Source organism: Ciconia boyciana, chromosome 10 (assembly GCF_034638445.1).
Source record: "Ciconia boyciana chromosome 10, ASM3463844v1, whole genome shotgun sequence".
Taxonomy (NCBI): domain Eukaryota; kingdom Metazoa; phylum Chordata; class Aves; order Ciconiiformes; family Ciconiidae; genus Ciconia; species Ciconia boyciana.
In genome coordinates this window covers 11,389,154-11,416,903 of record NC_132943.1, presented here as the reverse complement: position 1 = coordinate 11,416,903, position 27,750 = coordinate 11,389,154, and the positions used below count along the sequence as shown (strand labels likewise).

General features: G+C 43.6%; 1 protein-coding gene across 7 annotated transcripts in view; it reads right to left on the bottom strand.

The window, feature by feature from the left end:
- Positions 1–27,433, bottom strand: part of LOC140657200 (protein mono-ADP-ribosyltransferase PARP14-like) — a 44,139-nt gene extending 16,706 nt beyond the window's left edge. The window contains exons 1-19 of one of the 7 annotated variants that reach the window (XM_072873853.1): positions 27,096–27,428; positions 26,885–26,991; positions 26,772–26,805; positions 25,708–25,782; positions 24,745–24,942; positions 23,454–23,738; positions 21,286–21,522; positions 18,188–20,430; positions 16,476–16,709; positions 15,975–16,196; positions 14,845–14,935; positions 13,731–13,880; positions 13,147–13,209; positions 11,923–12,090; positions 10,837–11,043; positions 10,144–10,737; positions 8,833–8,978; positions 8,111–8,285; positions 7,162–7,898 (exon numbers count right to left, since the gene is read on the bottom strand). In XM_072873853.1, the coding sequence (XP_072729954.1) occupies positions 7,609–7,898; positions 8,111–8,285; positions 8,833–8,978; positions 10,144–10,737; positions 10,837–11,043; positions 11,923–12,090; positions 13,147–13,209; positions 13,731–13,880; positions 14,845–14,935; positions 15,975–16,196; positions 16,476–16,709; positions 18,188–20,430; positions 21,286–21,522; positions 23,454–23,738; positions 24,745–24,942; positions 25,708–25,782; positions 26,772–26,805; positions 26,885–26,991; positions 27,096–27,300 (5,724 nt within the window). In that variant the 5' untranslated portion in view covers positions 27,301–27,428 and the 3' untranslated portion in view covers positions 7,162–7,608. Of the gene's footprint in view, positions 1–518; positions 756–1,363; positions 1,625–3,863; positions 3,898–3,988; positions 4,129–5,215; positions 5,580–7,161; positions 7,899–8,110; positions 8,286–8,832; positions 8,979–10,143; positions 10,738–10,836; positions 11,044–11,922; positions 12,091–13,146; positions 13,210–13,730; positions 13,881–14,844; positions 14,936–15,974; positions 16,197–16,475; positions 16,710–18,187; positions 20,431–21,285; positions 21,523–23,453; positions 23,739–24,744; positions 24,943–25,443; positions 25,534–25,707; positions 25,783–26,303; positions 26,685–26,771; positions 26,806–26,884; positions 26,992–27,095 lie in introns of those variants that run through there. The other 6 variants (XM_072873856.1, XM_072873859.1, XM_072873860.1 and 3 more) reach the window with 6 other exon arrangements.
- Positions 27,434–27,750: the final 317 nt, after the last annotated feature.

The following is a 27,750-nucleotide window of genomic DNA, read 5'->3' as shown; positions in this document are numbered from 1 at the left end:
AAAATAAAGTAACTTACTAAGCCAGGAGTCTCCTAACACAGAGATATTTACCAGAGGTTGCACTGGCACAAAAACGGCACAGTGATTCAACACAAGAAATATTAACAAGGTTGTTCTTTAGCTCCATTCTTCCCTGATAATGAAGATATTTGACCTTAATTAGTTTCTGAAAGCTAACTGTGAAAGCTGAAGTCATTGCCAAATCCTGCTTCCTCTACCTGTAAGTACAATTAATGTATTGCAGATAAAAACCTCTGTAAATGGGGAAAAAACATCAGTGCCAACAACCCATGCACAAAGCAGGTATTCAAATGAACCTCTGGTAACATAAAAGAACAGAGAGATTCTGAAACCCTAGACATGCAGCAGTATTTCTAAATCCAGAGCACTTCCCAGGAACAGGACACTGTACGCTGGCTTTAGCGACAGCAAGCCGGGCTTCTAATGCCCAGATTGTGGTAATTTTCTTTCAGATCCTCTGCCTGGGAGCACTTTGGTCGGGCGAAGGACAGCGTTACCTTTGTGATCACAGAAAGTAATGATGGCCGAGTTCTCCTCAGGGCAGAGCTGGACTTCTGACACAGGCCCCCCTCCGTTCCGTGCACTCTCAAAGTAAACGGTGATGTAGTCTGTCGAAACGCCGGCCGGTATGTTTTCAGCCTTGATGCTCTGGGTCAGTTCAAGAAGCCTGGCAGTCACTTTGAATTCTTTAACCCTCTTGTTTTGTGAACATTTTTTGACAAATTCTTCAGTATCTGTAAACAGAAAAGCAGTATGAACTGACCGTGTTTTCCTGGGTCATTATCAACCCTCGCTATCACTTCTGGCAGAGACATGAGCTGAATCTACTCCCTCTGTTTGGAGCAAAGCTGTCTTTGGTGCCAAATAACTCTGTGTTGTAACAAAAAAGGGGAAATGCACACAGCCATGTTACTCTCTGCTATTCACTACCACTATGTCTCCGTTCCCCTCTAATTCATCTCTTGTATAAACTAAGCACTTCTCACTGTTTCACTGTCTTCTCAAATGGAGCCTTTATGTACGTCAATAATTTGCAGAACTCATCCCCACACTCAGTCCGCTTCTAATTCTTCTTCATCTAATCCAAAATAAGATAGAGACAATGAAACATTCTCATCGAATTTCAATTAATGGAGATGCCATAATTTTCTTTTTTCACTGTAACATTTGGAACATGGGCGTTTTCATGGAGTTGTGTATAAGACTTACATCTTTCTTGAGAGACTACAGCCCAGGTACTTTTTAAAACTGTCTGAATCTCTAACGGGAGAGGAATCAAGCTCTGAAAGCTATTATTCATACATATACATGGAAATGAATGACAGTTTGCATCCTGTCTTACCGATACTTTTTATAAAGGTAGCTACAGCAACATTTATTTCAGGTATCACTTCCACAGTGAAGTCATCATCTACTGCCAGGCCGCTGATGTTCTCCAACAGCATACGTAAGCATTTTGGACTGCATCTTTGTATGTTTTCAAACACCACCGAAGGTGAGGTCTCTGCGGGCTTTTTTGCAATCTTCTCTGCAGAGCCAGCTTCCTCTTGGAGTTCACTGTTCGGAACAAAACTCTCTGCTTTCTGCAAGGCTTCTGCATCACCTTCAACAGAAAGAGAAATAAGCTGCATGACATACTGGTACACATTTCCTAGAATAAACAGATTTTGCTCATCCTTTCTCTCCTTTCCTTTCCCAAGAAAAGAGATCATCTAACCAATCACATACTGCAGGGTACCCTGGGACATTTTGGAATCTGAAACAGCCCAGATGCAATATTCTGCAGGGCTGCAGGCAGTTTCTTTGGTGGCACAAAAATAGCCACGAGTAAACAAAGTCCAAGGTCACTGGTATGTCTCCGACCCGGAAACATAAATAAAATAAAATAAAATCCATTGAGATAACTGGCCACAGCTGCTCAGGTTTTGGTAAGGGTTTGTGAGAGACTCTGCAGCCTCTGCATCTGTTTCTTAGCCCGGGGGCAGGCATAACGAGCCTGAACACAGCTCAGGACATCTGCAGGCACCATAGGCCACCAGTAGCTCTGTGTGATTCAATGCAAAGCCTCCTGATGACCCCCGTGCCCTGCCATCAGTGCGGCATGACGGCGCTGAAGGACCAATGTGCACAGAAGGCTGGTGGGGATGCAACGAAATTTTGCAGACAGAAAATATGACAGGGGTGCCCACCAAGTATCCCAGAAGCCCAGCAGCTGCCGGAGGAAGGCACATCTCCAGCTTTGCAGACAGGTGCAGGACAGAACCTCCCAACGGGAACGACATGCTCCTCCGTGTGCCCGAGTAAACTGAAAGTGTCACCCAGGTATGCAGCAACACAACTGTCCAGGAAGTCATGGAAAATGGTGATCGCAGAGCGCTGCAAGGTGGCGAGGGACTAGCACAGGCCAAAGGGCACCCCAGGGTGCTCAAGATGGCCACACTCACAAACAAAGGCAGCTCTCCCCTCCTTGCCCCAACGAACACAAGTAGGAGCATAAGCCTCTCCGTTTGGTAAACCAGCACATCCCTGCACCGTGGCGGGGAGACGAGGATTGAATGATATCCTGGCACTCACCACCTTCAGGGTAAACCTCCAGGGCCACCATCTCTGGCCGTGGCAGAGGACAGGTACGACCGAGGGGAGAGGAGCTCGGTGGAGCAGTTGTACACCTGACGTGGGGTGCGGGGGTAAGGTCTCTGCTTGCTTTTGCTCAAGAACACCCCCAAATCCCTAAATCCTGGGGCAGCGCCCAACAGGCCAGCTGTGGGGGCAGCCCCAAGGAGAGAGACAGAGACACGGGGTGGGAAAGCTGGAGCAGGCGGCCGTACAAACAGGCTGGCTCTGCCCGCTCGCCGGGTTTACGAGCTCTCCTGAGGTACAACAACTGATACCAAACCCATAACATTTACAGAAGACAGCTGCTTTTGAAGGCCTACCAGCATAAGCCTGACAAGAAGAAAACAAAAGACATAACCGCAGAAGCCATAGCTCTACAGACACTAGTTGTTAATTTCTAGATCACCGACAGGAATCATCTGCTCCACTATGTCCAATGAAGAAAGTACGAAAGAGCCAAAACAGAAAGCTAGGCTGACCCAACAAAGCGATTAAAAGCAGCATCTGGAGATTTTCAGGGTCCTCTCTAGTATGACTAAAAACCAGTAGATTACAACTTTGTGTACCTAATTTTGAAAGCAGGAAACCCACACAAAATAGCATCGAACAAGACTTCATACAGAAAGGAAAAGATATGGGGGTAATCACTGAAGAACTTCCTGATTAACTGGTCTGTCTCGGGGCTAAGTATTTACTCTTCACAGATGCGGGTACATTTGGGTGTGCAGTAATGTTTTCTAGATGGCTTTTTGAATCATGAAGCTTAGCAGAATATTGCTGAGAGAGGACCTAACTGAAGTCACTGAGGTACTGGGGAGATGCACCACTTGCCTTTACAGACTCTCCTAACTGTAGGGAACACAGAGACACCAGGCCTGGGATTAAGACCTTCAATCTAGGTGTTTCTATGCAGATCTTATCTTAGAGCAGTTATGCAGGATAAGGGAACTAAATCCCTCTCTGGAGATGCTCCTCTGACTAAAAATGCTATTTTAGAAGCTAAAACCAGGTGCATGGTCTAAGTCTGGCAAGGTGAACTCCATCCTTGGTGATCAAGTCTACAGTGTCCCTGGCCAGGCATCTTTCCCTGTATCACCCGACTCAGGCTGCCAAACTCAGAAACTTTCAGCACAAATCCCGACAGAACTGGAGCTGCGTGTGGAGAAAAGCACCAACGTTTTTGTTTTATGAAGAATCAGCACACAGAGTGATGGATAACATTTTACCTTTTGTTTGAGGATTGCTTGTGGCATCCAGAGCCTAAAATAAAATGAAAGCAAAACATCAGTGGCTGATTTGACACTCTCATCACTATTTCAAAGCTCTGGTTAGGATTACAATTTTTATTCACCTTTGTGGGAACTAATTTTTCTTCAAATGCCTCCTCTTCAGCAGCTAGTGCTGTTTCAGGCTCTGTGACAATCAATTTCATTTCTCCTTTTTCTCCCAAACACAGCTTATGAGACTGTCTCTCAAGAACTCGTTGCTTCACTAAATAAAACCAAAAAACCCCAGTGACAATCTGAATAGAAACACAACTTTAAATTACGTAGCACTTTTCCACCATTACATTAGGACACATATACTGTCCCACAAAACGAAAAGAATTTTAAATTCATAACGCTAACACAGCACGCATGAGGCTTTCCTCCTGAAAAGAAACGGGAGAACAGCAGAGAATATTATTTCTGAAAAAAACCACCGGAGATGCAAAGCTCAGCTCCACCACACGTTTCCTGGCTGGTGTCCAGAGGGCAGCCCCGCGCTGGGGCTGCGGCACGAGGGTCCCAGTACCGGCCCCATGCCTTGCACACCCCCTTCCAACCAGTGTCAAAATGGCTTGGGGCTGTACGTCCTGAACTTACCAGCTGGGCGAGTCAGCAACTGGGAAGCATGGTAAGGCAGAAAAAAAAAAGGTATATATATGTGTTTATGCACATACATGTACATGCATGTATATGTATACATTTAACACAACTGCAGCTAAATGCTTTCCACCTTGCTGCAAGCTTATATAAATACATGCACATTATACATGTCATATTTTTAATATATATCTGTAACTACAGTAAGTTATATTAGCATAAGCTTTATTTTTCCAAGTGCAATCTAGCAAATACTACTGTGCATCAAAATTAATATATACGTATATATACCTGGTAGGATGTATTTATTAACTTATAGACCAATGTTATTCAAAATGCAATCTAGAGGCTATTACTAAGCACCGAACTTACGCATATATATAAGCAAATACATATTATGTATTCTATACCGCATATTACAGGATGTATATGCCACATTACATACTATAGATGTGTATATTACCTACTAGATAGCGTACATTACACGACATATAATAATTTAAGTCAGCGTATGTATCTTAACTTGCAGAAAGTTACGACTTGTGAGTTACAACTCGCAACACGCTCACTTCTGCAGGGGGCTGACACGCTAACCTCCTTCCCGGCCCCTCCGCCCGGGGCAGGCGGGCAGCCCTCGGCCGCCGCGGCCGCCCGGACCCGCCGGCCCGGCCCCCGCCGGACCCCCTCACCCCTCCCCCGCCCCGGCCGCTCACCCTCGGGGCGGGCGAAGCAGACGAGGAGGTGCCCGGTCCCGGTCCCGGTCCGCAGCTCGCACTCGCCGCCGCCCGAGCGCTTCTGGCTCTGGAAGTAGCAGAGCAGCTTCTTCCTCAGGGCGGGCGGCGGCTCGGCGGCACCCCAGTCGCCGCGCACCAGCAGCGGGAAGGCGCCCGGCCGCTGCCCCGCCATGGCCGCCCGGTTCCTGTCCCCGCTGCCTTTCGCTTTCGTTTCCCGGCGCGGCGGGGCGGGGCGGGGCGGCCCGCCGCCTTTCCCGGTAGGTCAGCGGCAGCCGGCGGGACCCGGGAGGCCGCGGAGGAGGGCGAGGAGCGAGGAGCGAGGGCCGGGGCGGGCGCTGCGCCGGGATGGGTCCCCGCCTCTCCCGTCTCCTCCGCCGCCGTCTGTCGCGACACACCCGCCCCAGGAGGCTGGCTCCCCCGACCCGCCGGTCCCAGCTTCACACCTGCGCCCTTACGCTCCTTTCCCCTCCAGAATTCTGTTCCTGGGACACCCAAAGCTGCCTCAGGCGCTCCCTCCACGTTACAAAATGTCCTCTCCCTCCCTGAGCTGGGAGCTGCAAGCCCATCACACGGCTGGAGGAGCAAAGTCCCCTTGTACTCTTCCGCCTCCTCCCTTGCCTTTCGGGTGTAATAAACTCCTTTGGAGAAGCCGCATCTTTTACTCATCGCCTGCACGGAGCCCGGTGCTACAGGCTGCTGCTCTATGCTTGATGCCCTTGGCACCTGTAATGCAAGCACTGGTGAAGAAACATCTTGGTGTTCTCCACAGCTTCTTGTGGTGATGGAGAAGCTGAGAATAGATGCATTACTGTCTCCTGCAGAGAAAGTTCAGAGTGGTACAAGTGATGTACCAGCTGCAGTGAAGCACCCCATCCTGTCACCTCTGGCTCCTGTCATACTGGTGGACAAGTGACCGCGTGTATTTGTTACATTAAGTCTAGTTATTTTAAAAGCAAAACTTAAAGTCTTCTGGCGCCCACACCCAATAGCTTGATTTCAAGCACCAGGAATTCAACAGTCAGCATTTTTCAGCAGTTAGGAAACTGACATAATCGAAAGCAGTAAATCCCAGAGAGTGGTTCCAGCCCTGTTGCAGAGGGAGCGACGGGGTGGGGCACGAATGAACAGCCTGATGTTTATGGCTCTCCTAAGGTACTTGCAGGTTCACATTATTTCACAGCACCTTCCCTAGAAAACATGTCCCTCGGCCATGCTTACCCTGCAATGGTAACATGGACGCACATGGACACACCAACCCACAGTAAAACTTTAAAGTAACAGCAACCTAACTAACTCTGTAAAGTGAGTATTGGAAGATTTTCTCTTAATCTTAAGAAGAACTTAAGTTCTTATGTTCTTCTTATTAAGAAGTCAAACCTGATACATTCAGAAGGGGTTTTAGAATTTGGAGGTGCTGCATCACTCTGCTTTTTCACTGGAAGATCTTACAATATCTGGCATATTGTAAGATATGCATAAGAGGCATATTTTTTTATTCTGTCAACATGCTACAAAGAAGGTGATGTTGCTTTACTCCCCTCTCCAACACAGACCGTACTTAATGATCACCCCTTTGAGATAACCTATTTATTTAAGCCTTAACACCCCACCCTTCTGTGCTTTTCTTTGCTCTGTTCATTTCCCCTGAAGATCACAGGAAGGTTGCTGCAGCTGGTATATGACAACAGAAACACCTTCTCAAAATTTACTTTCCTATCTCTCTCAGGCTATATGTATATACATAAAAATAACTCAGGCAACTTCTCTAACCTTCTGTGGAACCTCTTAGTAACCTGCCAGGGAGGGTTATTGTATGAAAAACAAGCAAATCTCCATTTGAGACATGAAGTTCATTGGTTGAAAACCAATGCTAATCTTCAGAGAGGTTTAGACAAACCCAAGTCCTTAACTACAATTAGTTTATTTATTGAAAACCACTGTATCACAATTCATGATGCAGACGGTCATTTACAGAGTGTAAGAAGCCATCAGAAATGCAACATCGAGCGGTCAGTGGCTGAAAGAAGATCCCTTCCAATCCCCTGCCAGCACTCCCCACTTCATAGTGCAACCAGGATGGCAGTAAGGCTGCATGGAAAGGCTAATACAGTGTAAAGGCTTGATATGTAATCTAACAGCAGTTTTCTGTAGAATATTGAGCTCAAGTGTTAAATACACTCAGCTACTTTAAGTGTGAACAAGCAGTCTATTTCAGTGCTATCAAAAATTGCCAGAGGTTGCTTAAATGTGAACAAGCTTTAAGAAATGAGTTTGATAAAACTATTTATTGTTTTCATGGTGTATTTTGTTATAAGTGTTTCTGTCCTACACAAAGACTGAAAGACATGCAATCCTGGCTGCAGTCAAAATGCTTATCTAGTGAAAGTGATAAGGTATTCTGGGTAAGCTTGAATATCATTAAATATTATAAACATGGATGGCTGGTTCACATTATCAGTTGAACTATCAAACAGATCTATAGAGTTACTAGCGTTTTTTGCTGCTGGAGTAATTGATCCTTTTCTCCCCTGAGAATATTCTCCAACAAGGACTCGAGCCAAGTACATGTACTTCTTCCCATTCGCATCTGGTTTAGAGTAGGTGTCGCTGGCAGAATAGCTGGCGTTAACTGCAAAGTACGTTCCATTTCCAAAGTTTGCAGCTGTAGTAAGAAAAACAAATGTTTGTGAGCATTTCAGTTTATCTGCCATCTTTAGAGCCTGTGAATCTCTTGCCAATTTTGCTTTTTATTTGAAATAGGGAGATTTAACAAAACAAATAATTTTGCATACAAGTCAGGACTATATGGATGGCATGGCAAATCAGTCCTAGCCCTATGAAGGAAAACAAAAGTTGTTTTGAAATTCACATTACCGTGCATTCCAGCATAGCTCCGGTTAAATCCATAGTTGTTAATTAAGATTAACGACTCCTTACTTGTCCCATGAAACAGAAACCTCTCGTTATTTCTGTTGCCATTTTTATTATCCATTTCACGCTTTTTTATTTGGTAAGCCTTCCATAAAAATGGGTTCTGTACCCTTTCAATCTGCAAAGTTTGAAAGTAAGACACATTAATTTTCTTTAGGTTGCTGTCATGAAAAACATTAGTGTACCAACAATTCAATCTGCTTCCAAGATTCTTCTCCTAGCTCCAATGCATGTATACCAGATTATGAAATAAGTTAGTCAAATCACTCCAAACTTTGGCATGACAGACAGCAGAACCTAGCCCAAAACATGACAGAAAGATTCCATGTGAAACAATATAGGACAGTTTTGCAGATTTCTGGGGCATAAATGACATGCCTACCTGCAAAGCACACATGGCTTAAGCGAGCAAATGCTGTGCTCTACTATAGCAAAAATTATTTAAAGAAAGAACACTCTCACCGGTGCTGAAGAAGCAACTGCTTAAGACTTGCTCCAAATATCTTAACTGCAACATTAAACTGATACTGATTAAAATTAGTGACAGCCATAGAGAATTGTCCAACTTCAGAAATCCCAGTGGAATTTATTTTTCCATTGTTGTTAGTATTCTTCATCACTTGTTATCAAAGTATTTATGCTCAGAAATGATTACATGCTTTTACCTTTTTAATTTTTAATGACTGACAGGCCTTCAGAAACTTTTCCTGCACATCTCTATATTCTCTTGTTTCTGGTTTTAGTTCCACTATTTTCAGTCGCTGGTTTTGCATATCGTCCCATGTTGCAGGGAGCACTGTTGACTCTTGATCTGCAGAAGAAACATAATCAATCATATTTACCCAAATCCTCTGCTTAAAATGAAATATGCCCTGCTACAAGGGCATATTTGTAAAAAGCCCATACATCTAGCTTATCACTAGTGCCTACTGGTCTTTGTCAGCCAAGACTATTCCATGGGTCTTTTACCAAAGGATTAGGGCATTTTAATTTCTGGTTTGCCATTGCACTGGCAATTGATCTGCCCGAATTGGGAGTTCCTAGACAAATCTGTTCGTCACAGCCAAAGAGGGATCCTTTGCAATATCTTTTACCAGTAGCCTTCCCTGCAAGTCAAGTTTTCAAGGACATGGAGCAAATGCAGAAATACTGAGTAGTTAATTCTCATCAACCAGGAGACTAGGAGCAAAGCATCTGAACAAGGAAGGTTTTAAATTAAGAAGTTCAAGAATATACTCTCCGTCTGAAAAGCAGAAGTCTTCCCTTTCTTTCCTTCTCTCATTTCATGCAAGGCCTAGTATCTAGCTGCATTGTCAAACAGTAACAGACTGATGCATATGCTACAGACATCAGCAGTATAGGTTCCCTCAATTAGAAGTATGAAACCCTTTTAATAAGTGACATTCTTTGGTAAGAGAACAAAAAATAAAGATCTGAAAATACGTGCAGGAGGCATTACTAAGACACCGGGAGCTGCACAGTTACTTAAACCTCTCCACTTTCAAGTGTTAAGTGGACAAAACCAGTTGTTCCCATTAAGATACAAAATGTGCCCCTGTAAAACTGAGTCACAGCAGGACAAAGAAAAATAATACACTGGGAAAAGTCCTGTATGGAGGAGTAAGAAAGAGGTAGCTCCTTATATTGTAAAGGACCAGAAGTAAATGGAAGAGGGTACACCTCCAGAACAGAAATGAGCCGAGATTTAGTATCACTGCTACAAACATCTAATTATTGCTAGTAAGCCTGTTAAGGACCTCAGAACGCATTACCTACATTTCCAAAAATTTTAAGTAATTGCAGGATTCTTTTATTTTCATTTCCCAATTCAGTTCCTTTCTACATTCTCCAGAAATGGACCTGCACAAAGCTCCTAACAGTATTTTGCATAGTCTTACCATTTCTTACTCTTATTAGGCTGGATGCAACCTGGTTTTAATGTGGGAACATCAGTCTGTCAAGAGGCTTTTACTTACCTTCAGATTTATCAACACGTATAACGGGTGTATGTTTTCCTTGGTCATCCACAGCATATCTAGCTTCTATATTCACTGTGTATTTTTTCTCATCAATGATGACTGAAATATCTTTCTTCTTTTCCATGAAAGCATTTTCCAAGTGCATATTTGTGAGACTGTCGAAGGGCACGTAGGAATCCTTTTCAAAATATTTCCACTCAATTAAGTTTTGTAAAAGTTCTGCATTGATCTCTTCCTGTTTAGCAGCTTCTACCCTGTGGATCATTTCTTGAATAGTTGAATAAGCAATCCAGACATCCTTCTCAACACCTGAAATTCGAATACAGGTACTATCCAAATGAAGAGCAATTTTTAATTTCTTTTGTAGGTCACGCAGTTCCTCACTCTCCGCTTCACCAAAATAAGAGATAGATTTATCTATGATTTCTGTTTGAAACTGTTCCTTTAAAATTGCACTTTTCAACCAGTTTTCAGCTTCTTCGACTTTATTTTTGTTTTCACCACAGATCTGCAAAACAGCCAGCTCGATTTTCTTTTCCAAAACTGTTTTGGTTTTTTCCTTTGGGGAATGTTTCTCAGAGCTCCAGAATGCTACATTGAAATACACAAATGTTGTAATTAATATTAACCATTATCAGCTGGTGCTAAACAGGTTGATCTCTAACCTGTATTTAAGTGACATCTACTTACACGTGAACTTGGAAAGCAATGTTTTGGCTGTTGTTTTAGCAGGACTTTCTCTTTTCTGCATGCTCGTATGGAACACACTCAGCAGGTGTGGCTGGAAGATGACAACTTTAATAGTTTTCACAGATGGAGCAGAGTTACTTCTTGCAAAGTCAGTTACTGCATCTATCATGTTGTCAGCTACTACAGCTGGATCACGGCCTGCCTCACCTGAAACAAGTTATAAACATTTTGCCTTTAAAAAGTGTTAATAACTGTTACAAATGGTTAAAACATCTTTAAAAGAACAGTTATGAACATACCCACAACCACTTGGATCATAAACAGGTCAGAAATAACTTCAAGCTAGCAATTAGGAAAGGTTTCTATTTCTCAGGAAAAGAAGGTTCAAGACCACCTTTTCAGCAAGGGAAAAATGGGATTTTACTTTTGTTGACATGGTAACTGATCAGGTTATGATGTAGAGGATATGGCTTGGTTACCTAATAGGCCACAGGCCTGACGCTCAGTGGCCCAGTAGCTAACCCTTTGGCTCAAAAAGCAAGTCTAGTTTTATTCATGCAAGAGGTCCCTGCATGCATGGGGCCCAGTTCTGGATTCTCTGACTCTAGGGATTTCTACAGAAGTAACTGAAAATGACAAGAAGAGAAAAAGGGACAATCTGGCCTTTCTGACAGGTTCACATTCCATCCGTATCAACCCTACTTGTGCGGCTGCTAGCCAGAGCTGCATCATCTGCCAATTTCAGCAATGGAGAAGTAGCTCCCCGCATATTCTCTGATGAGCTGCCCACACATATAAGGCTGCTGTGACAAATGCTCGTGGTTCTCCAGGAAGTATAGACATACCTTTGAATCCCTGTTAGCAAGCGTCAGCTCTAGAGCACTCATACTCTTTACATACTAGGTGACTGCAAGGAGTGAAGCTTTCTAGGTCTTCATAAGCTTCTAATAACAGTTTTAAAGTCTGCAGTTTCTGAATATATTTTCATCAAAGAATAACCCCTCCAGGTAAATCAAACTCATCGCTTGAACCCCAAGATCAGCAGAATCACATGCACTGAACCCATTTCAAAAGGGAGACACAGACCTGTTCCAATTGCTGGGAAGGCAACAGAGGTATACTGCTGTAATTCACACTCCTGAAGCACCGTGGAGACTAGCATCTTGATGTCATCTTGGGCAACAAAATGAATTATTTTTTTGCATGGCAGGCTTCCGGCTTGGGTGGTGATATAGCTCTTGTTAGATTGTGAGGCTGAAACATAAGTAGGAGAATGTAATCAATCAACAACTGTCCACAATATAGATGTGTACTAATCCTCATTAACAGATAAGAAATGATGAAAAATATGCCCCAGGATATGCTTCAAGTCTCCTTCCACAAACTGTGCAACCCCCTCTCCCTATTCTCACTTTCAAGGCACAAGGATTCATTTTATGTTTGTAAAATATTTGCCTCGTTTGGCAAATAAATTTTGTGTGCACCTTTATTTGTCAAGTTTGCTCCGCAGACTTGGAGAGCTTCATGCAGACTAGTACTACACTCTGTCTTCACACACACACAAGCATGCCATTTACCCTCAGGCTGCCTAGCCTGAGTTACCCTCTTGGCCTCCACAACAGAGGTTTACATCTTATCTCCTCCACATAATTCTTTTCCTTTGGTTGGTCTTCCAAGTTGGCCTCCACACCAGCGTCCCTCCCACTTCCCTTATTTTTGTGGGGTTTTAAACCACATCCTTGTCCATCCTTACTCCCTGTTCATTATATTGGCTGTTCACTAGCTGAATTTGGTCTACAAATAAATGCCGCTTCTGAAGCGGGAACCCAACTTCACTAGTTTTCCCTCTTGGTGACCCAGAGGATGTGGTACTGGGTTGCTAGTTAAGCCAACAGCAAACATTTTCTCACTCGGGAATGACAAAAGGAGTTGCAGGTAGACAGCTGCTTCCAGTGAGGTATGGCTTCTCTATCAACATTTCTGCCAACATTATCCCTTGCTCATGGCTCTGTTCAATGTAGACTCAATTTGTTTTTATCATGGAAAGCTTTATTGGAATAAGAGGATGCAATAATGAATAGATTTAGTTCTTTACGTATGCTTAGAAGCCCTCTCCTCTTCTTGAAGATTTTTCTTTTCCTTCCCTCATTAGATGTTTTACAAATATCACATTAACTGATTAAAAACTAGCTGATGTAACACAGTGCATAATACAGATGGATGTACAGTAGGCACTGAGAAAGTATCCCAACAGATTCCCTGCCATACATGAACACCTTCAGAAAGGAGGTCAGAAGTGTTGCACCATACCTAGTTGAGCACATTCATCTTCAACTGCTTTTCCAGCACCATTCAGAATTGCTCTAGAGACACCTTAAATGAGAAGAGGCATATGAATCCACTGTTAGTACTGTTAATGCCATTAAAGCCTCCCATCTGAGGCAGAACTGTGTACCATGTAACACCTAAAATATCTCAATCCTGATAACAGTAAAGGTTATAATTGAAAAGCACTGTTGCCTAAATTTTAGGCTTATGCTTTTCAATTCAAAGTGATGTCTAAAGTACCTAACAAGTTTCACTGAGGTCAAAACCTCATGGAGGTTTGTCTTCTCCTTTAGTCCGAGAGCTGTTCTATAAAAAGATTCTAGTAAAAAAAATGATTAGTTTCCCTTTCTGCAAGAGTCTTAAACATGCCATCCTGTAACACAAATGAACAAGAAAAAGAAAGTTTCAGACACTTCCTAATTGAACCTTTGTACCCTAAGAAGCAAAACAGAAACCACACTGTCAAACAAAAGGGTTTGAAATGTTGAAAAATATACTTGCTACTCTCCTTATCTAGCCCTTCCAACCACACGTACTGTCTTCGCACATAATACCCACTAAAATACCTGTTTTGAGGCTGAAGGTTTGGTTTGTTATGTTTACAATGACATCTCCCTCTTCCTTGGTAATATCGCCTTCCACCACCCGGAACACGATGGAGCCGATCGTCATTTCACGTACGTTCTGTACTCGGATTGAAGAGGCACCAGAGGAAGCTGCAGGAAAGAAATACAGACCCTGAGCAGAAAAGAGCAATGAGGTAAGAGATAAGGGACTTGTTCATGGGTACAACGCCTACAGAGACCACAGTTTGGCTCCAGACTCAGCCTGTGAAGAGGACTGCCTGCCATGTTAACTGAAAATCATTCCTCCTCACCGGACTCTCTGATCAACCTTCACCTATTCCCATCATTGCTATTCATGCTGAGATTGCAGAAAAAACTTGTTTTGCGGCACACCTGGTATACAGACACTACTTTGCAACATTTTACTATATAAGCCTTCGCGAAACTCCAAGGTAAGAGAGCAGCAAACTTTCCAAGTCTCACTCTCTTGCTCCTCTGTCTCTCAGAGTTTTCAGGCAGGTTCTCTACTGCATGACAGGAACTATTTACCTATGCGTTATTTCTAAAAACTTGATGAAGTTTTCAACACATAACTCATTTTCTACACTCTGCAGTTCCATTAAGCTGGATAACACCGAAGATATTTCAGTTTGGTTTTGCTATTCATCTGAATGTGTAAAAGATTTAAGAGTATTCCAAAGAGGCCACTTTAAGACATATAACCAGGAACTCACCTGCTTTCCCAGGACCTAGGAAGGCACTGACCTGTTCATGATCTAATCAAGTACTGCAACAATAAAAGAAAAAGCCCTGCTTGTGCCCTCGGCACATGATAGCTTCTGCTGTCCTGATTTGTAGGGGCACTATCCAGATAATGAATCACAGGTACAGTTTTTTTTTCTTAGCATCTCCAACACTGTTTCAGACATTACAGACACCCAGCCTGAAAATACTATATGCTGCCTTTACAGCAGCCACTTCGATTGTTAGTTGGACTTTGGGAATGACATGCTCACCAAGCAAATATCTAGACATCCATAATGAATGCATTCCCTGGAATATTTAAAAGAATAAAAAATCCACTAGGCACACAACTTCTGTGAAACAAGCTTACCCGTGTCTTGACTAGCCTTATTTGGAGAAGTCTTCTGTGCTGTAACATCTGCAGTATTTCCACATCTGTTCTCAAGTTCATCTGAAAATTCCTAGAGGAGGAAATTACAATCAAGCCCTGTAGAAGTCTTTAGATTACACAGTAGAAATAAAGGTTTGAAAAGTAAAGTTAAGAAACATTTAGAAAGAGCTTAACGCAAATTACTTCATACCATCTGCCATAATGATGATGGCAAGTCTTGACACACTGTTGTTCTCAGAGAACAAGGTTATTCAGTGTGAGCAACAGACAGAATTGATAAATAAGTCAGAGCCCTAGTTACCATTCCAGAGGGATATATTAACAGATGGCATCCTTCCACTGAGGGGCTAGTTCACACTCTAACTCAAGTCTTGCAGCTAATGGCACCCTTCTCTATGCACAATAGCTCAGGCTTTAGCACAGCAGCCTTCAAGTTTGGCCTTTCAAAATGTATTAGCTACTGCACAAAGTAGCAGAAGTCAACAAATGCAGAAACACTGATTTGGACATTAATTCACAGTGTGACATTTCACAGTGTGACTTAAGGAAAAGAGAGCATTTTGAGAGATTCATGTATGAAATGAGTAACTTGAGTGTGGATATAGAAAATTTGTGCTAACGTGATACTGAAGAAAGAAGGATGTGGAATACTGATACGTTTCTACTGGAGAGGTTTACCAGCACAGCAATCCTAGCATAATTATTCTTCCTAAAAAGACACTAGCACTCCATTGAAAGCACTCCTTTTTCCAAGAGTGAAGGCATCTATGGAGGAGTCACAGCAAATTTATCTGTAGGCAAGTCCTATGTACTGAAGAATCAGATGAGTTCATGAGATAAAGAATGATTACACTTTCTTCTGTATTATTGCCAGGGAACAGAAAAGGATAGGAAGGGAGCAGGTCTGTACAGGACAGGCAGGTGACCATGAGGGGTAAAACCAAAAAGAGAACTTTCAGTACACACAAGAAAGACTGTCAGCAAACTACTTCTTTACTATAAGAACAAGCACGCTGTGGATTCTTTGGAGATCATCAGATAGCCGAGTATCATGAGACAGACCCAAATAAAACAGCATATAATAAAGACACAAAAACATAGTAACTCACCTGAATATTAGCTGTGTCTTTTGGATGCAACAGAAAGTGAACTTCCTCAAGAGAATTTACTCCATTTTTGCTACTGAATTCAAACACTTTGTCAAACAGTAATTTAGCAACAACAGACCTTGGGAATCCTAAATTCCCAGTCCCAATTGCTGGGAAAGTAATTGACTTTAGAGATAGTTCCTCAGCAATCTGCAGGCATTTTGTGATGATGTTGCCCAAGACCTGTAAAGCACAATTATTTTTTCAATTACAGAGTAATTTTTTCCAATATGTGCAATGTAGCACTTTCCCTTTTAGCTATCTCTTGGTATTAAAATACAATAATTGCATACATCACAAGGAATATATTAGTCAACAAGGGATTAGCCACACAGCTAAAAAAGAACAGCCCAAACTCCCTTATCTCCTATGAAACTGTCCCTCAATTCAGAGGAGAAGTTGCATTAAACCTACTATAAAGCCCAGTCAAATTAGAGTTCAGAGAAATAAAACCCCTTATACCTTTTGAGATGCATGTCTCGGGGACCACGCAGGTACGACAGCATGAAGCACAACACTGCAACCTAGATTGTAACCTTTTGTTTTCAACACAGATCCTTCCTCATGTGTTTTTCCTAGGCCTTCTTCTTTTAAGTCTGTCTGAAGCATTGGCCCTGCCTTGCTTAGCAAAGCTTTAGAGAGTGGCCCGTTACAGAGCTGGAGATCTTTGGCAACACTGGTGACAACAATGTCTGTCTGAAAAACACACAAGCAAAAACTCTAGCTTTTAAGTATCAAGTCTTTTAAGTATCAAGTTTAAATTTTGCACTGATTAATCAAATACAGTCTGCCTGCTGATTTACAAAGTAAGTGTTTGGGACAGCGATCTGAGAGGAACAAAATTTTGGAATAAACCAGAAGAGTTATGCTCAGTTCTAATACCATGAGCCTGCCCATAGCAACACAAAAGCTGAGTTAACAGCGAAGTTCATTGCAAGCCAACAGGAGACAGGTAAAATTCCGCATTCCTGGTCTACGCTCAGCCAAAACCAGCACATCATTCTACCTCCATCTGAAAAACATTTATGAAGTTCGTTCTCCAAGAGAGGCTCGCAGACCAAAAAAAAAAAAAAAAAAAATCTGTGTTCACTGAGGTAAGCAAGACCTTCCATACATGACTGGCCTCGAGAAAAAGGAGAAGCTGAAAACAAAGAAGACTGGAGGAAAGCTATAGAGAAAGAAGTGAGAAAGGCAGTAACTTATAAGGGAGAGAAATACAAAGGGCTACAAACATTGTGTCAAGCACTATATTCAGCTCCTCAGGAAGGACCTCTATACACATTTTAATGTATATTCTGCCCTGGCCAACTGGAGGACCTGCATGCACAAGATGTGGGAGGCATCCACTCCTGAAAGGATTTGCTGGCTACTATGGAAAGGGTTCTGAAAGGAGTTGCTTCCAGTATCGGTGATCCCAGTAAAGTAGCTATCAGCCTGCTAACAGCAATTCAATACTGGAGGCAACTGGAAATCAATTAGTGAAGTTGGTTCTCCACAGGAAATGCAATGGCAACCGCATGTTGCGTGCCAGTGTTCATCAATAGCATAATGGATAATAGTTCCCCAGACCAATATCCTACATATGCAGGGAGAACCAGACTGGCTATGAGCCCAGGGTTCAGATGTGCATGGCTGTGCTGCCTCAGGACCACAGAGGATCTGGAAGCAGCCCAGCCACTCTCACACGGCAGGGTACTCGCCTTAACCGACACTGAGCACCCTCTTTTGCTTTTGCGCTAGTACGACACTCTTGTAATCAGAATTTCTGGGAAGGTCAATGCTGCATGCAGGTAGTTCCTGCCCAGCAAGGTAGGGTCGGGGGGGTCAGAGCCCAGAACCATTCCTGCCAAACCCAGCTGCTTCTGCTAAACTGTAATGCACCATGTACCACAGAGGTCTGTGTGCCTCTGTGTCAGTAGCTGACAAAATGCAATGCTGCACAGCTGTCTGTATCTATCATGTAGGGCAGTCATCTAATAGCAATTCTCATTATCAGCAGTGATAGCCAATTTCAGTAACATATCAAACATGTTACATTGCTAATTACAGATGATGGTCTAAGATTGGTCATTTTTTTGTTTTGTGTTTGTTTTTTTAAAAAAAAAAAACAAACAAAAAACCCCACCAAAACCCCACACTTGATATTTTAAAAGCAGATAATTTAAAACACTTACTGTAGCATCTTCAATGCTTCCTTTTTTCAGCATGATGTCAAGGCCTTCCTCAGTTGTTACCAATGGGAAGTCCTTGCTATTTTGAGTAATTATGCTTTTCTGAGGCTGACGAACTGTACTGGTCTGATTCAGTGACTTGCAGGAAGGTGAATAATCCGAAAACACTTCTTTCAGTGCCTTGCTGAAAGCCTGAATGTTATTCTGTGCAACATCCACAAGATGAACCTCCTTCAAGCTGCCGTCCCCCATGGATTCTTCCAAGGTCTCCTTGATGGAGGACACAATCGAATATGTACACAGTTCCAGTGGGAAGCCAAAAATCCCTCCACTTATAGCAGGTAGAGCTATGGAACCATGATTGTATGTTTCAGCTAGTTGTAGACTTTTCTTCACTGTCTTTCTTAGCAAGAACACACACTTTTCTGCTTCTTCTTTCCTCCACCTGGGCCCAACAGCGTGAATGACGTTCTTGCAGGGGAGTTTCCCAGCGCCCGTGACAACTGCACACCCAGGCTGCAAACTCCCGATCTTCCTCACCAGCTCATCGCACTCCTGTTGCAGCTCCGGACCAGCCGCTTTTAACAGTGCCTCAGCAAGGCCACCGATGTGTTTTAAGTCTTCATTAGATGCATTTACCACAACATCAACAGGATGAGTGCACAAGTCAGCTTTATAAACCGCTATTACAATTCCACGTATGGTCACCTGCCCATAGGGCTTGCCTACATTACTATGTTCTTGCTGTTCTTCTGACTGCTCTTCCAGCCTGACTAGACACTTAAAGTCTTGTTTCACACTGGCAGCAAAAAAGCGTTCTCGCTCTTCAAAAAACGACTTGGCTCCTGGCGCTCTAATTACCACACGCTTATAATGCAGGCCAGACAGAATTTGCTGAACTAAGGTGACTCCCTTCAGCACTTCTCTTCTCGGCCCACTCAAGGATATAACTCTACATTTCTTCTGTGTGCTAAAGTCAACTTTCACACCTTTCTTCTGTAAGTCACCCCAAACATTGGTCTTCTCTTTCTCAAAAAACATTATGACTCCCATGGGCTTTCCTCCGATGACCTTTTGTACTTGTGTGTTTTCATCTATAAAGTTAAAAAGTTCCTCAAAGGCTTTTGCTACTGCTTGAGAACAACCAGCAATGATGACCTGACCTTCTGCCTGAGTGACTGTTACAGCTTCATTAGAACAGTTTTGCTGGGTAAGCATCCTCCATTCCTTCTTCTGGAGGACTGACTCATCCTCCAAAGTAATGCTTTTGTAGTCCAGTTCCTTCTTTATTTCTTCTTCTGCTTTTAGGAGATCTTCAGGAGCACTCCCTTTCAAGATGATAGCTTCTGTGCCAAGCTCATAAAAAGCACTAATTTGTTTTGACATAAACAGGCTCTGTGACAGGGTTTCATTATCAATATGCTCTAAAAACTGGAAAATATAAGGGTGGATATTAACTGTTTTCTTTGCCATTTTGCGTATATTATCTAATATTTCCCCTTTTACTTTATAAACTTCCTCAGGCACTCCACCTAGGTTAATTATCTTCTGCAAATGATCATAAGTTATCTGCAGGGCTGGGAACTCCATACGAATTTTTTCTTCAAGACCAGTACTCTGTAAAATTGCATATTCCCCTGGACCCATTACCACCATTTCTTCAGTTCTTTGCTTTTCTCTTTCAATTTCTCTGGTGGCCTTTTCTATCAGAAACTTCAGTTCTTTTTCAACATTGTTCACAACTTCTTTTTCACCTACCAGAACAAGTAAATTCTCGGAAATATATGGGATTAGTAGAACTTCATCATGGGTAAAGCTGTTTCTAATGGCTTCCCACACCTCTGCGCTTACTTGACATTTAATTGCTTTGTATTTTGATATGCTACGTGAAAATGCTGTGGAAACATTTTCATTCCATGTCTTGATCAATCGAGATACTAGTCTCTTCTGCTCAGACAAATTAGCTGAGGGATGCAAAGTAACTTTTGGGTCTGCACAGTGACGTTCAGGCCATGTTAGCGCACAATTACACTTTGCCATTTCACAACTTATTGCCACAATTAGCCTATTATATGTGCGCAAGTAATACCAGATATATGGATCCAGAGGCACTGTAATTGGATCTGGCTTCTTTATTTGTGGCCCTTCTTTTCCATATAGAGCTGTTCCCAGCGACGTGTAGTAAGGATAAACAGAGACTGGTGTTTTGTTGAGTGAATGCTGCTTTGCCAAGATATTGGTTACATCTAAAACAAACAAACAAAACCCCAAACAATTAATGCTAGCACTTAAAACCAAAGATCTTATGGGTTTTTTTAAACTTTGTTTTCTACATAATAATGTTTGTTATGTCTAAGAATAGTTTTGCATGAATTTTCCCCCCTTCCCAAATAGAAATAATTCCAAATTATTGAAGAGTTACTGGATTTAAATGCCAAAAACTAAGTTAGAGACGGTTAAGAACCAACACGGTCCACATCTAGGAGGATGTATGCACAGCACTGTCTCTGCCCCTACTTCTGTTATATGCCATACTTGAACTGCCCAACTCGGTAGTTGTCTGCACTGTTACTCAGCAGTATCAAATCACAGCTCCTCCACTTCCCCCAAAAAGAGCATCTATTCTCTTCAATTTCCCTTGAGCTCTCCCCTTCACCCCAATGCCTCCAGCTTCCCCCTTGTCCTCCATCTTCCACAGATGCTCATGTTTCTGTCACTGGCTGGACAAGCCACAGCACCTGCTCTCCAGCCAAGAAGCTGTCCAAGAAATTGTCCTCAGATGAGCCAGACAGCTGGTGATGAAGGCAGCGGGGGAGAAGTCTCCTGCACTACGTGAGGCTGTACTTCCTCTATTGAACTCAAACTGTAACCTGAATTCTGTAAGGATCAAGGCCTGGGTGAAATAAACTGCATAAAAAGGAAAAAATTCTATGCCTCATGCCCAGCTGGTCCAATTGCACTCCAGTTAGCAGAGACCTGCTGACAAAGCACCAGATCTGTTGTTTTATGAGGGCAAAGTAGCCTTTTCTCTAGAAAATCCACATTTTGATCTTTAAGTGAACAGATCTCAGAGAAATAAAGGCTTCGTATTTCTGTATTACCTTTATGGTCACTGAATGTAATGATAGCTGCATCTTCATCAGGCAGCTGCTGAACATCCACCACTTGCGCACCTCCATTCTTCTTGTTTTCAAAGTAGACAGTTATATAGTCACTGGATGTGTTAGGTGGTATATTTTCAGCCCTAATGCTTCTTGTTAGCTCAAGGCACCGTGCAGTAATATTTTGTTGCTTTGCTCTGTGGTTTTGATTAAGCTTTTTAGCAAATTCCTCTGCAGCTAGAAAGAGAAGGAAGAAGAAAAAAGAAAAAACAAACAAAAATAAAACAAAAAAACCCAAGATCAAACTAGTAGCTTGCTTTTCTACTATGATGTTAGCAGACTATCACTGTGTGCATTGACCAAACCACTGAATTACAAAGCATCTATCAAGCCAGAGGTGCCCACAAAGCTACTTCTTTCCACATATTCAGTATCTGTCACCTAGTATTCACCATATGGTTGATCACAATTGTTGACTACAACTACCATAGCCAGAATTTGTTACTAGTTTTCCTACTGAGTAGCACTGGGTCTCTAACACAAAAAGAAAATAAGATCAGGTTCATTTTGGGGCTATGGCTTCATACACAACTAATTAGACATAAGTCAACAGTTCAAATTTGGATTCTTTCAGTTTTATGATAAACACATTCTATTTTTGGCTATTTTTCCCCCGGTTATCATCACGGTAAAAGATAGTCAAGTCACTTTTACATCTGTCAGGCAAACGCACAATTAAGTTTTTAAAGGATCTACTTACTTCCTAAAGGCCACACCAAAAATTTGAGACAGGACCACGATATGAGGGGCAAATAATTTCTGACTTCTAAAGCAGAAAACTCTATGCCTTCTCAGAGACTAAAAACTTCTTTGGTTTAGTTATACCACGGACTAATCCCTTCACAACTTCAAGATTTCTGAGCAACTTCATTCTTACATATCACCAGTAATACAACTATTCCCATGAAGTTGATTCAAAGTGGCATATAACTTCTTTTCACCACGTTCTACCTTCTAAAGAGACTTACAGTTTTTCCACACAGAAGACAGAATTCTCTCTTCTTTCCTGTCCTACCTCCTCACCCAGAATCAAGCACATGTGAAATCTCCTTGCCCCTAAAAGGACTCAAGCACAGCAGCACTCAGAGAATCCTGGAACTAGTTAATTGCTGTCAGTTTAATTCAGTTCTCCTGGTAGCGTGGTGCTGTTATCTCTACAACATCAGCTATGGCATTGGCTTACACTGTTTCTGAATCTGGTCTTGTCATACCACGGACTGCTGCCCATGTCCTGGGATGGAATTTGTTAATAATATCAACCATAAATCTTGGCAGGAACCAGGAAGTGCCCCCCAGCCTCTCACTGGTGAGAAGTAGGAGCAGAAACTTCACCACCTGGACAATGCCTTTGTCATCAATCACTAATAAGGCAGAAGAAAAAGCGCATAGTATCGAACACACTAAAAAACCACAGTGGGCATGCAGTAGCTTAACAACTAGCTGGTACTGCAGCAGCAGGCAAGGCATGCGGTGTTAATTCCATGCTTCACATAACTGACAGCTGCCACTCTGCATAAGGACAGCTGGCCTTGCCTCAGCATCCCAGGGTCCATGCAGCCCAGTATCCTGTCTCCAGCAATGGCCACAGCAGGTATCTAGAGAATAGCTCTAAGAAGATGCTGCAAGAAGATGCTGCTTCCCTAATTCTCTCCCAGCCTCCAATCTATTACAATAGATTTCCCAAGCCCGATACAGTCTATTTAATAACCTTAAAAAGCTCAGTTCCATGTACTTGTTCAGTTTTCCCCTCAAATCCATACAAACTTACTACACATGTAACACCTTTTGGCAAGGAGAGCCTTTATCATCGATCTGTTCTAAGACTGAGTACACCCTTTTGCTGCTTGTATAGTTATAGTTTGTTTTCAGTCCTACCTGTTCTGTTTACTATCCAAATCAGTTAGCCCTTTTCTGACTTACACTGTCCTCTATACCTTACAGAAAAAAGGTATGTCATTAACTTTAGTAGAGTAAATCCTCACTTAAAATGATCCAATATTAGATCAAACCTTAAACCTATGACAGAAAACATTCATTTCCTGCTTAGTCTCCCTCACACACACACAAGTAGCTAATAAAAAACATCCGCAACTCTGACTCCTTCTTACCAATATTTGCAGTAAAAGTAACTACAGCAGCATGTATTTCAGGTATCATTTCCACACTGAAGTCACCATCATCCTCTGACAAGCCACTGATGTTCTCTACCAGCATAATTAACATGCAATCTTTTACTGTTTCCTGCACATTTTCAAGCACAACTACAGTGGAAGGCAGGGATGCTGGAGAGTCCTCCACTGGGCACGGCTCCTGGAGAATCTCCACTTGCCACGGCTTCACGAACAGCTTAATTTTCTTCACATGATGCTGCCTTTTCAAAACTTCTTGGGCATCTAGTTCCACAGGAAAACAAACAAAGATGTGATCTTCCCTTCCCCTCCCACCACAGCAGAGCAACGTGTTAAATTACACTCTAAAAATCTGGCAGCCGTATTTTCTCGTTATCACAGAAGAAACAGAAATAAGGCAAAGCTACATCAAAAGTTAGGGTCAGGACAAAAGCTACTCTATGATGTCCCCAGTCTTCCCAAAGGAAAAAAAAAGTTACTTTTTGAGGTTAGCGCTACCTCCTTTCTTACTGCCCTCAAGTGCAAGAAACTGTTCTCCAGATTAGTAACTTCTAATAAAGAGCAAATACAGAAAGGGTTTTCCACCCTGCTTATCTTGTGTATTTAACAAATATTTAAGTATTAACTATTTAACTATATTTGACTATGTTAAACAGTTAACTATTTCTCCTGCATAGTTTCCTCTTTTTGCATACATCCTTCACACACTAACAAGTAGCCAACAGCACTTTAGTGTAGAGGAAAACATAGGAAAGCTACAGATAAATTGAGGCTACTTTAAAATCATTTTCTCTATAGAGGTGAGCATTCACCTCTCTGTCTTACAAATACCTAATATTTACTACCTCTTTTCCTCCCAATCTCCAAAACCCTGGCAATTGAAATGAATATGAAAGAAAACACAACAAAATAATATTTACCCATGATCTGCAGTTAATACTGTACTATACTTTATCCAGTCTCCTGAACTAGAATTAAAGCTTACTTATTCTGCAGTGCTCCTGACATCATTCTCCTGCATTATTCTCTGTGAGCCTTGATCAAGCATTTGGGACAAGTCTAGAGAAGCACTTCCCCTGTGGGTTATTATAAACACTGTTGGAAACCCACATCTGCATTGGACAGACAGGCACATTTGCTCCTTTTACATCCTCTCACTCTTTGGGAATAATATGCCATTTCTGCTGAAGCAATGTCCACAAAGAGATCCAGCACCAGCAAAGGCCTATTTTTAAAAGGGAGCTTTAGTAATATAACACCCATCAGATACCTTCCTCATCCTGAAAGATGATGATCATTTGCTGATCCGTTCTGACATAGGACTTGATGGGCCCCCCACCAGACTTCCTTTTATTTTCAAAGTACATTTCCACAATCTCATCTTCTATTTCCTCCCCAAAGGCAGTGGTTACTACTATGACAGATTTCCCAGAGGTTGCTTTTTCCGCTTCCAATTTCTGACACGATTCTGAAATGAAAGATCACACCCTAATGTCTCAGGCAAAAGTTAAAAAAAACCCCAAGCTTATTACCTTCCAAGCTTTCACACCACTTTTTTTTCAGATCACATATAAGATCAGGGAAAAGAACAGGCAAATAAACAGTAATTCAGGTGGGTTTTTTTTCCACAACAGCCTTTAAATCCCAAACAAGCTGAGCATATCCCTAGCGTGAGTTGCTGCATCAACAGGTGAGAAAAGGCTTCCATTCATCACCAGGCAAGGACAGCAGAAGTAATGGCTATGAAAGATTCTTCACAAATCCACGACGAGGGGAACCACCACTCTTCTGTCTATGCACTCTCTCTTTTTACAGTTCCAGCCATTGCCGTGGGTCACCATGGGCCTACACGTGCCGGCTGCCACAGGAGCTCAGGTGTACCTGGGGTACACAGCTACTGATGTCCTACCACAGGTCGCCCCGGCGGGGCTGGTGGCAGCTGGGAAGGTCTGGGTAGGGACAGCCTTACCCAGAACAAAGGTCAGCATCCACTGCATGGTCTCCCTAAGGAACTGACCTGTCTGAGGCAGTCAGTGAAGTGGTGAGCTTCCTAAAGGGACTCATACAAAGAAAAAAAAAATATTTATTTTAGCCTGAGATATTGATTTCTACACTGCATTAGACAAACACCACAAGCCACCCAGGTGACCAGGGCACTATTGCGGCATAAAGGTCAACGAAAACCAATGAAGCAAGAATACACTGGTCTCTGCTTGATAAGTGGCATGCTTACCTGTCTTTTCCTGCTGAATGCACACAGAAGCCTCCTTGTCCCGGCAGGTGGGAAGAGACACCTGGGGTTCATTAACTAGAGATAAACGACAATGCTTTCTCAGTTACTGCGTAATTCAAGAAGAAGGTGGTCATACTCTTGTAGATCCAGGACCTGTTGCAGCTTGAATTTAGTTTCATTTGATGCTACCAGAATCCAAGATTTCCATATATTCCTTGTTTCAAACCATATGTGGAATGTGGTTACAGAAACACCCTTTAAGCTCAAAAAAGCCTCAGGCATAATGTCAAAAACAAACTAGCACACAGCCATGCTGTGTGAACCACTGCAACCAGGTCCTCACGGGTTACAGCACTATCCTCATACCAAAACTGCGCTGTCGAACAAGAGATCTGTCAAGGACACCCCTCCTCTGGAGGGAAGTGCCTTTAGAAACCAGGCACCTCTGTAAAAGCGTCTATCATGACCTATTCTGACGCCATGCAACACGTCTACCTGCTAGTTTAAAACAATAAGGAATATGGATAAATTAGAAATCAAAAGATAACAGTAATATCTGTCAGATTGCTTTTCTAGTCTGCACCCTCAATCCTCACCTGTGCACTGCCCTCATTTGCACAAATAAGTAGTTTGCCTGGGGAGATAAGCGTGCTATATATGATTGGCAAACTCTGGCCCGCAGGGAGAACACATGCGATGTCAACTGGAACCACAACAAAAGCTGCGTAGAAAGTTAATTCGTTCAGTTTTTATGCATGCCTTAGAGTTTACTTAAGAGCTGCGCTTTACAAATTAAATTAATTTTGTGGTTTAAAAAACGAAGCAGAATGCTAGAGGGGGGGGAAAAGGAAAAAGAGTGAGCACAGCTCAACGCCAGCCTGGACAAGCACCCGACGAGCAGACGGCTTGGTCACCGGTTTCTGCCACCTCCCGCGCCCCCCCGCTCCTCCCGCCAGGCCTCCCCGGGCCGGCGCCGAGCTCCGGGTGGGCCAGGCCCGCAGCCCCGGCCCCGCCGGGCTGAGGCGAGCGTTTAAGCCCCGCACCGCGCCTCACGCAGACCTTACCAGGCGCCTCGGCCCCGCCGGCCCGTCCCACCTCCTGGAAGCGGAACGAGAGGAGAGCGGTTACCCACGGCCCCGCTCGCCCACCCCTCCCCGGCCAGCGCCGCTCGCCTCACCTGCGCGGGGTCACCCTCCGCGGGCACCTCGGTGACGAGCAGCGACAGCCGCCCTCTGGGTCCCCAGTCGAGCTCATGGACCCGCCGGTCCAGCACCCGCTGCCTCACTGCCAACACGACAAGCACCGGTGAGAGGACGGAGGGGACGGCGGCCGCCCCCCCACCCAAAGCGCGGGAAGCGGCCGTTAGCGCCCCCGCCCCGGCCGCTCACCCTCGGGGCGGGCAAAGCAGACGAGGAGGTGCCCGGTCCCGGTCCCGGTCCCGGTCCCGGTCCGCAGCTCGCACTCGCCGCCGCCCGAGCGCTTCTGGCTCTGGAAGTAGCAGAGCAGCTTCTTCCTCAGGGCGGGCGGCGGCTCGGCGGCACCCCAGTCGCCACGCACCAGCAGCGGGAAGGCGCCCGGCCGCTGCCCCGCCATGGCCGCCTCTGCGTCTACCCCCACCCCGCCGCTTTTGGTTTCATTTCTTCAGCGAGGAAGCCAGCATGGCTGAGCTCCGCCCTGCGCCGGGGGCGGGCGGCCCCCGCGGGCCCGGCCGAGCGGGTCGGCGGGAGGCCCCGGTCCCTCGCCGCGCCTCCGCAGGGAGGGGAGCGCGCAGCCTCTCACCGCCCTGGGAAAGCACCCCGGGTTACACAGCCCGCTTTGCTCAGGAGATCCTAAACCTAGCGTTGTACTTCCATAGAGTCGTACAAGAAGCCGGTTTTACAAATACAGCTGTTTTCCATGCCTGAGCTTGTGGTTAATGCAGACCTCGCCCTCCCCGCGTTACACTTGCAAATCAAGTCGTGATGCAAAGTAAAATTACCCGTTTCCATCATTCTCTGTCAGAAATACTTGTACAACTGTGCAAGATTGCAACGAAAGAGTATT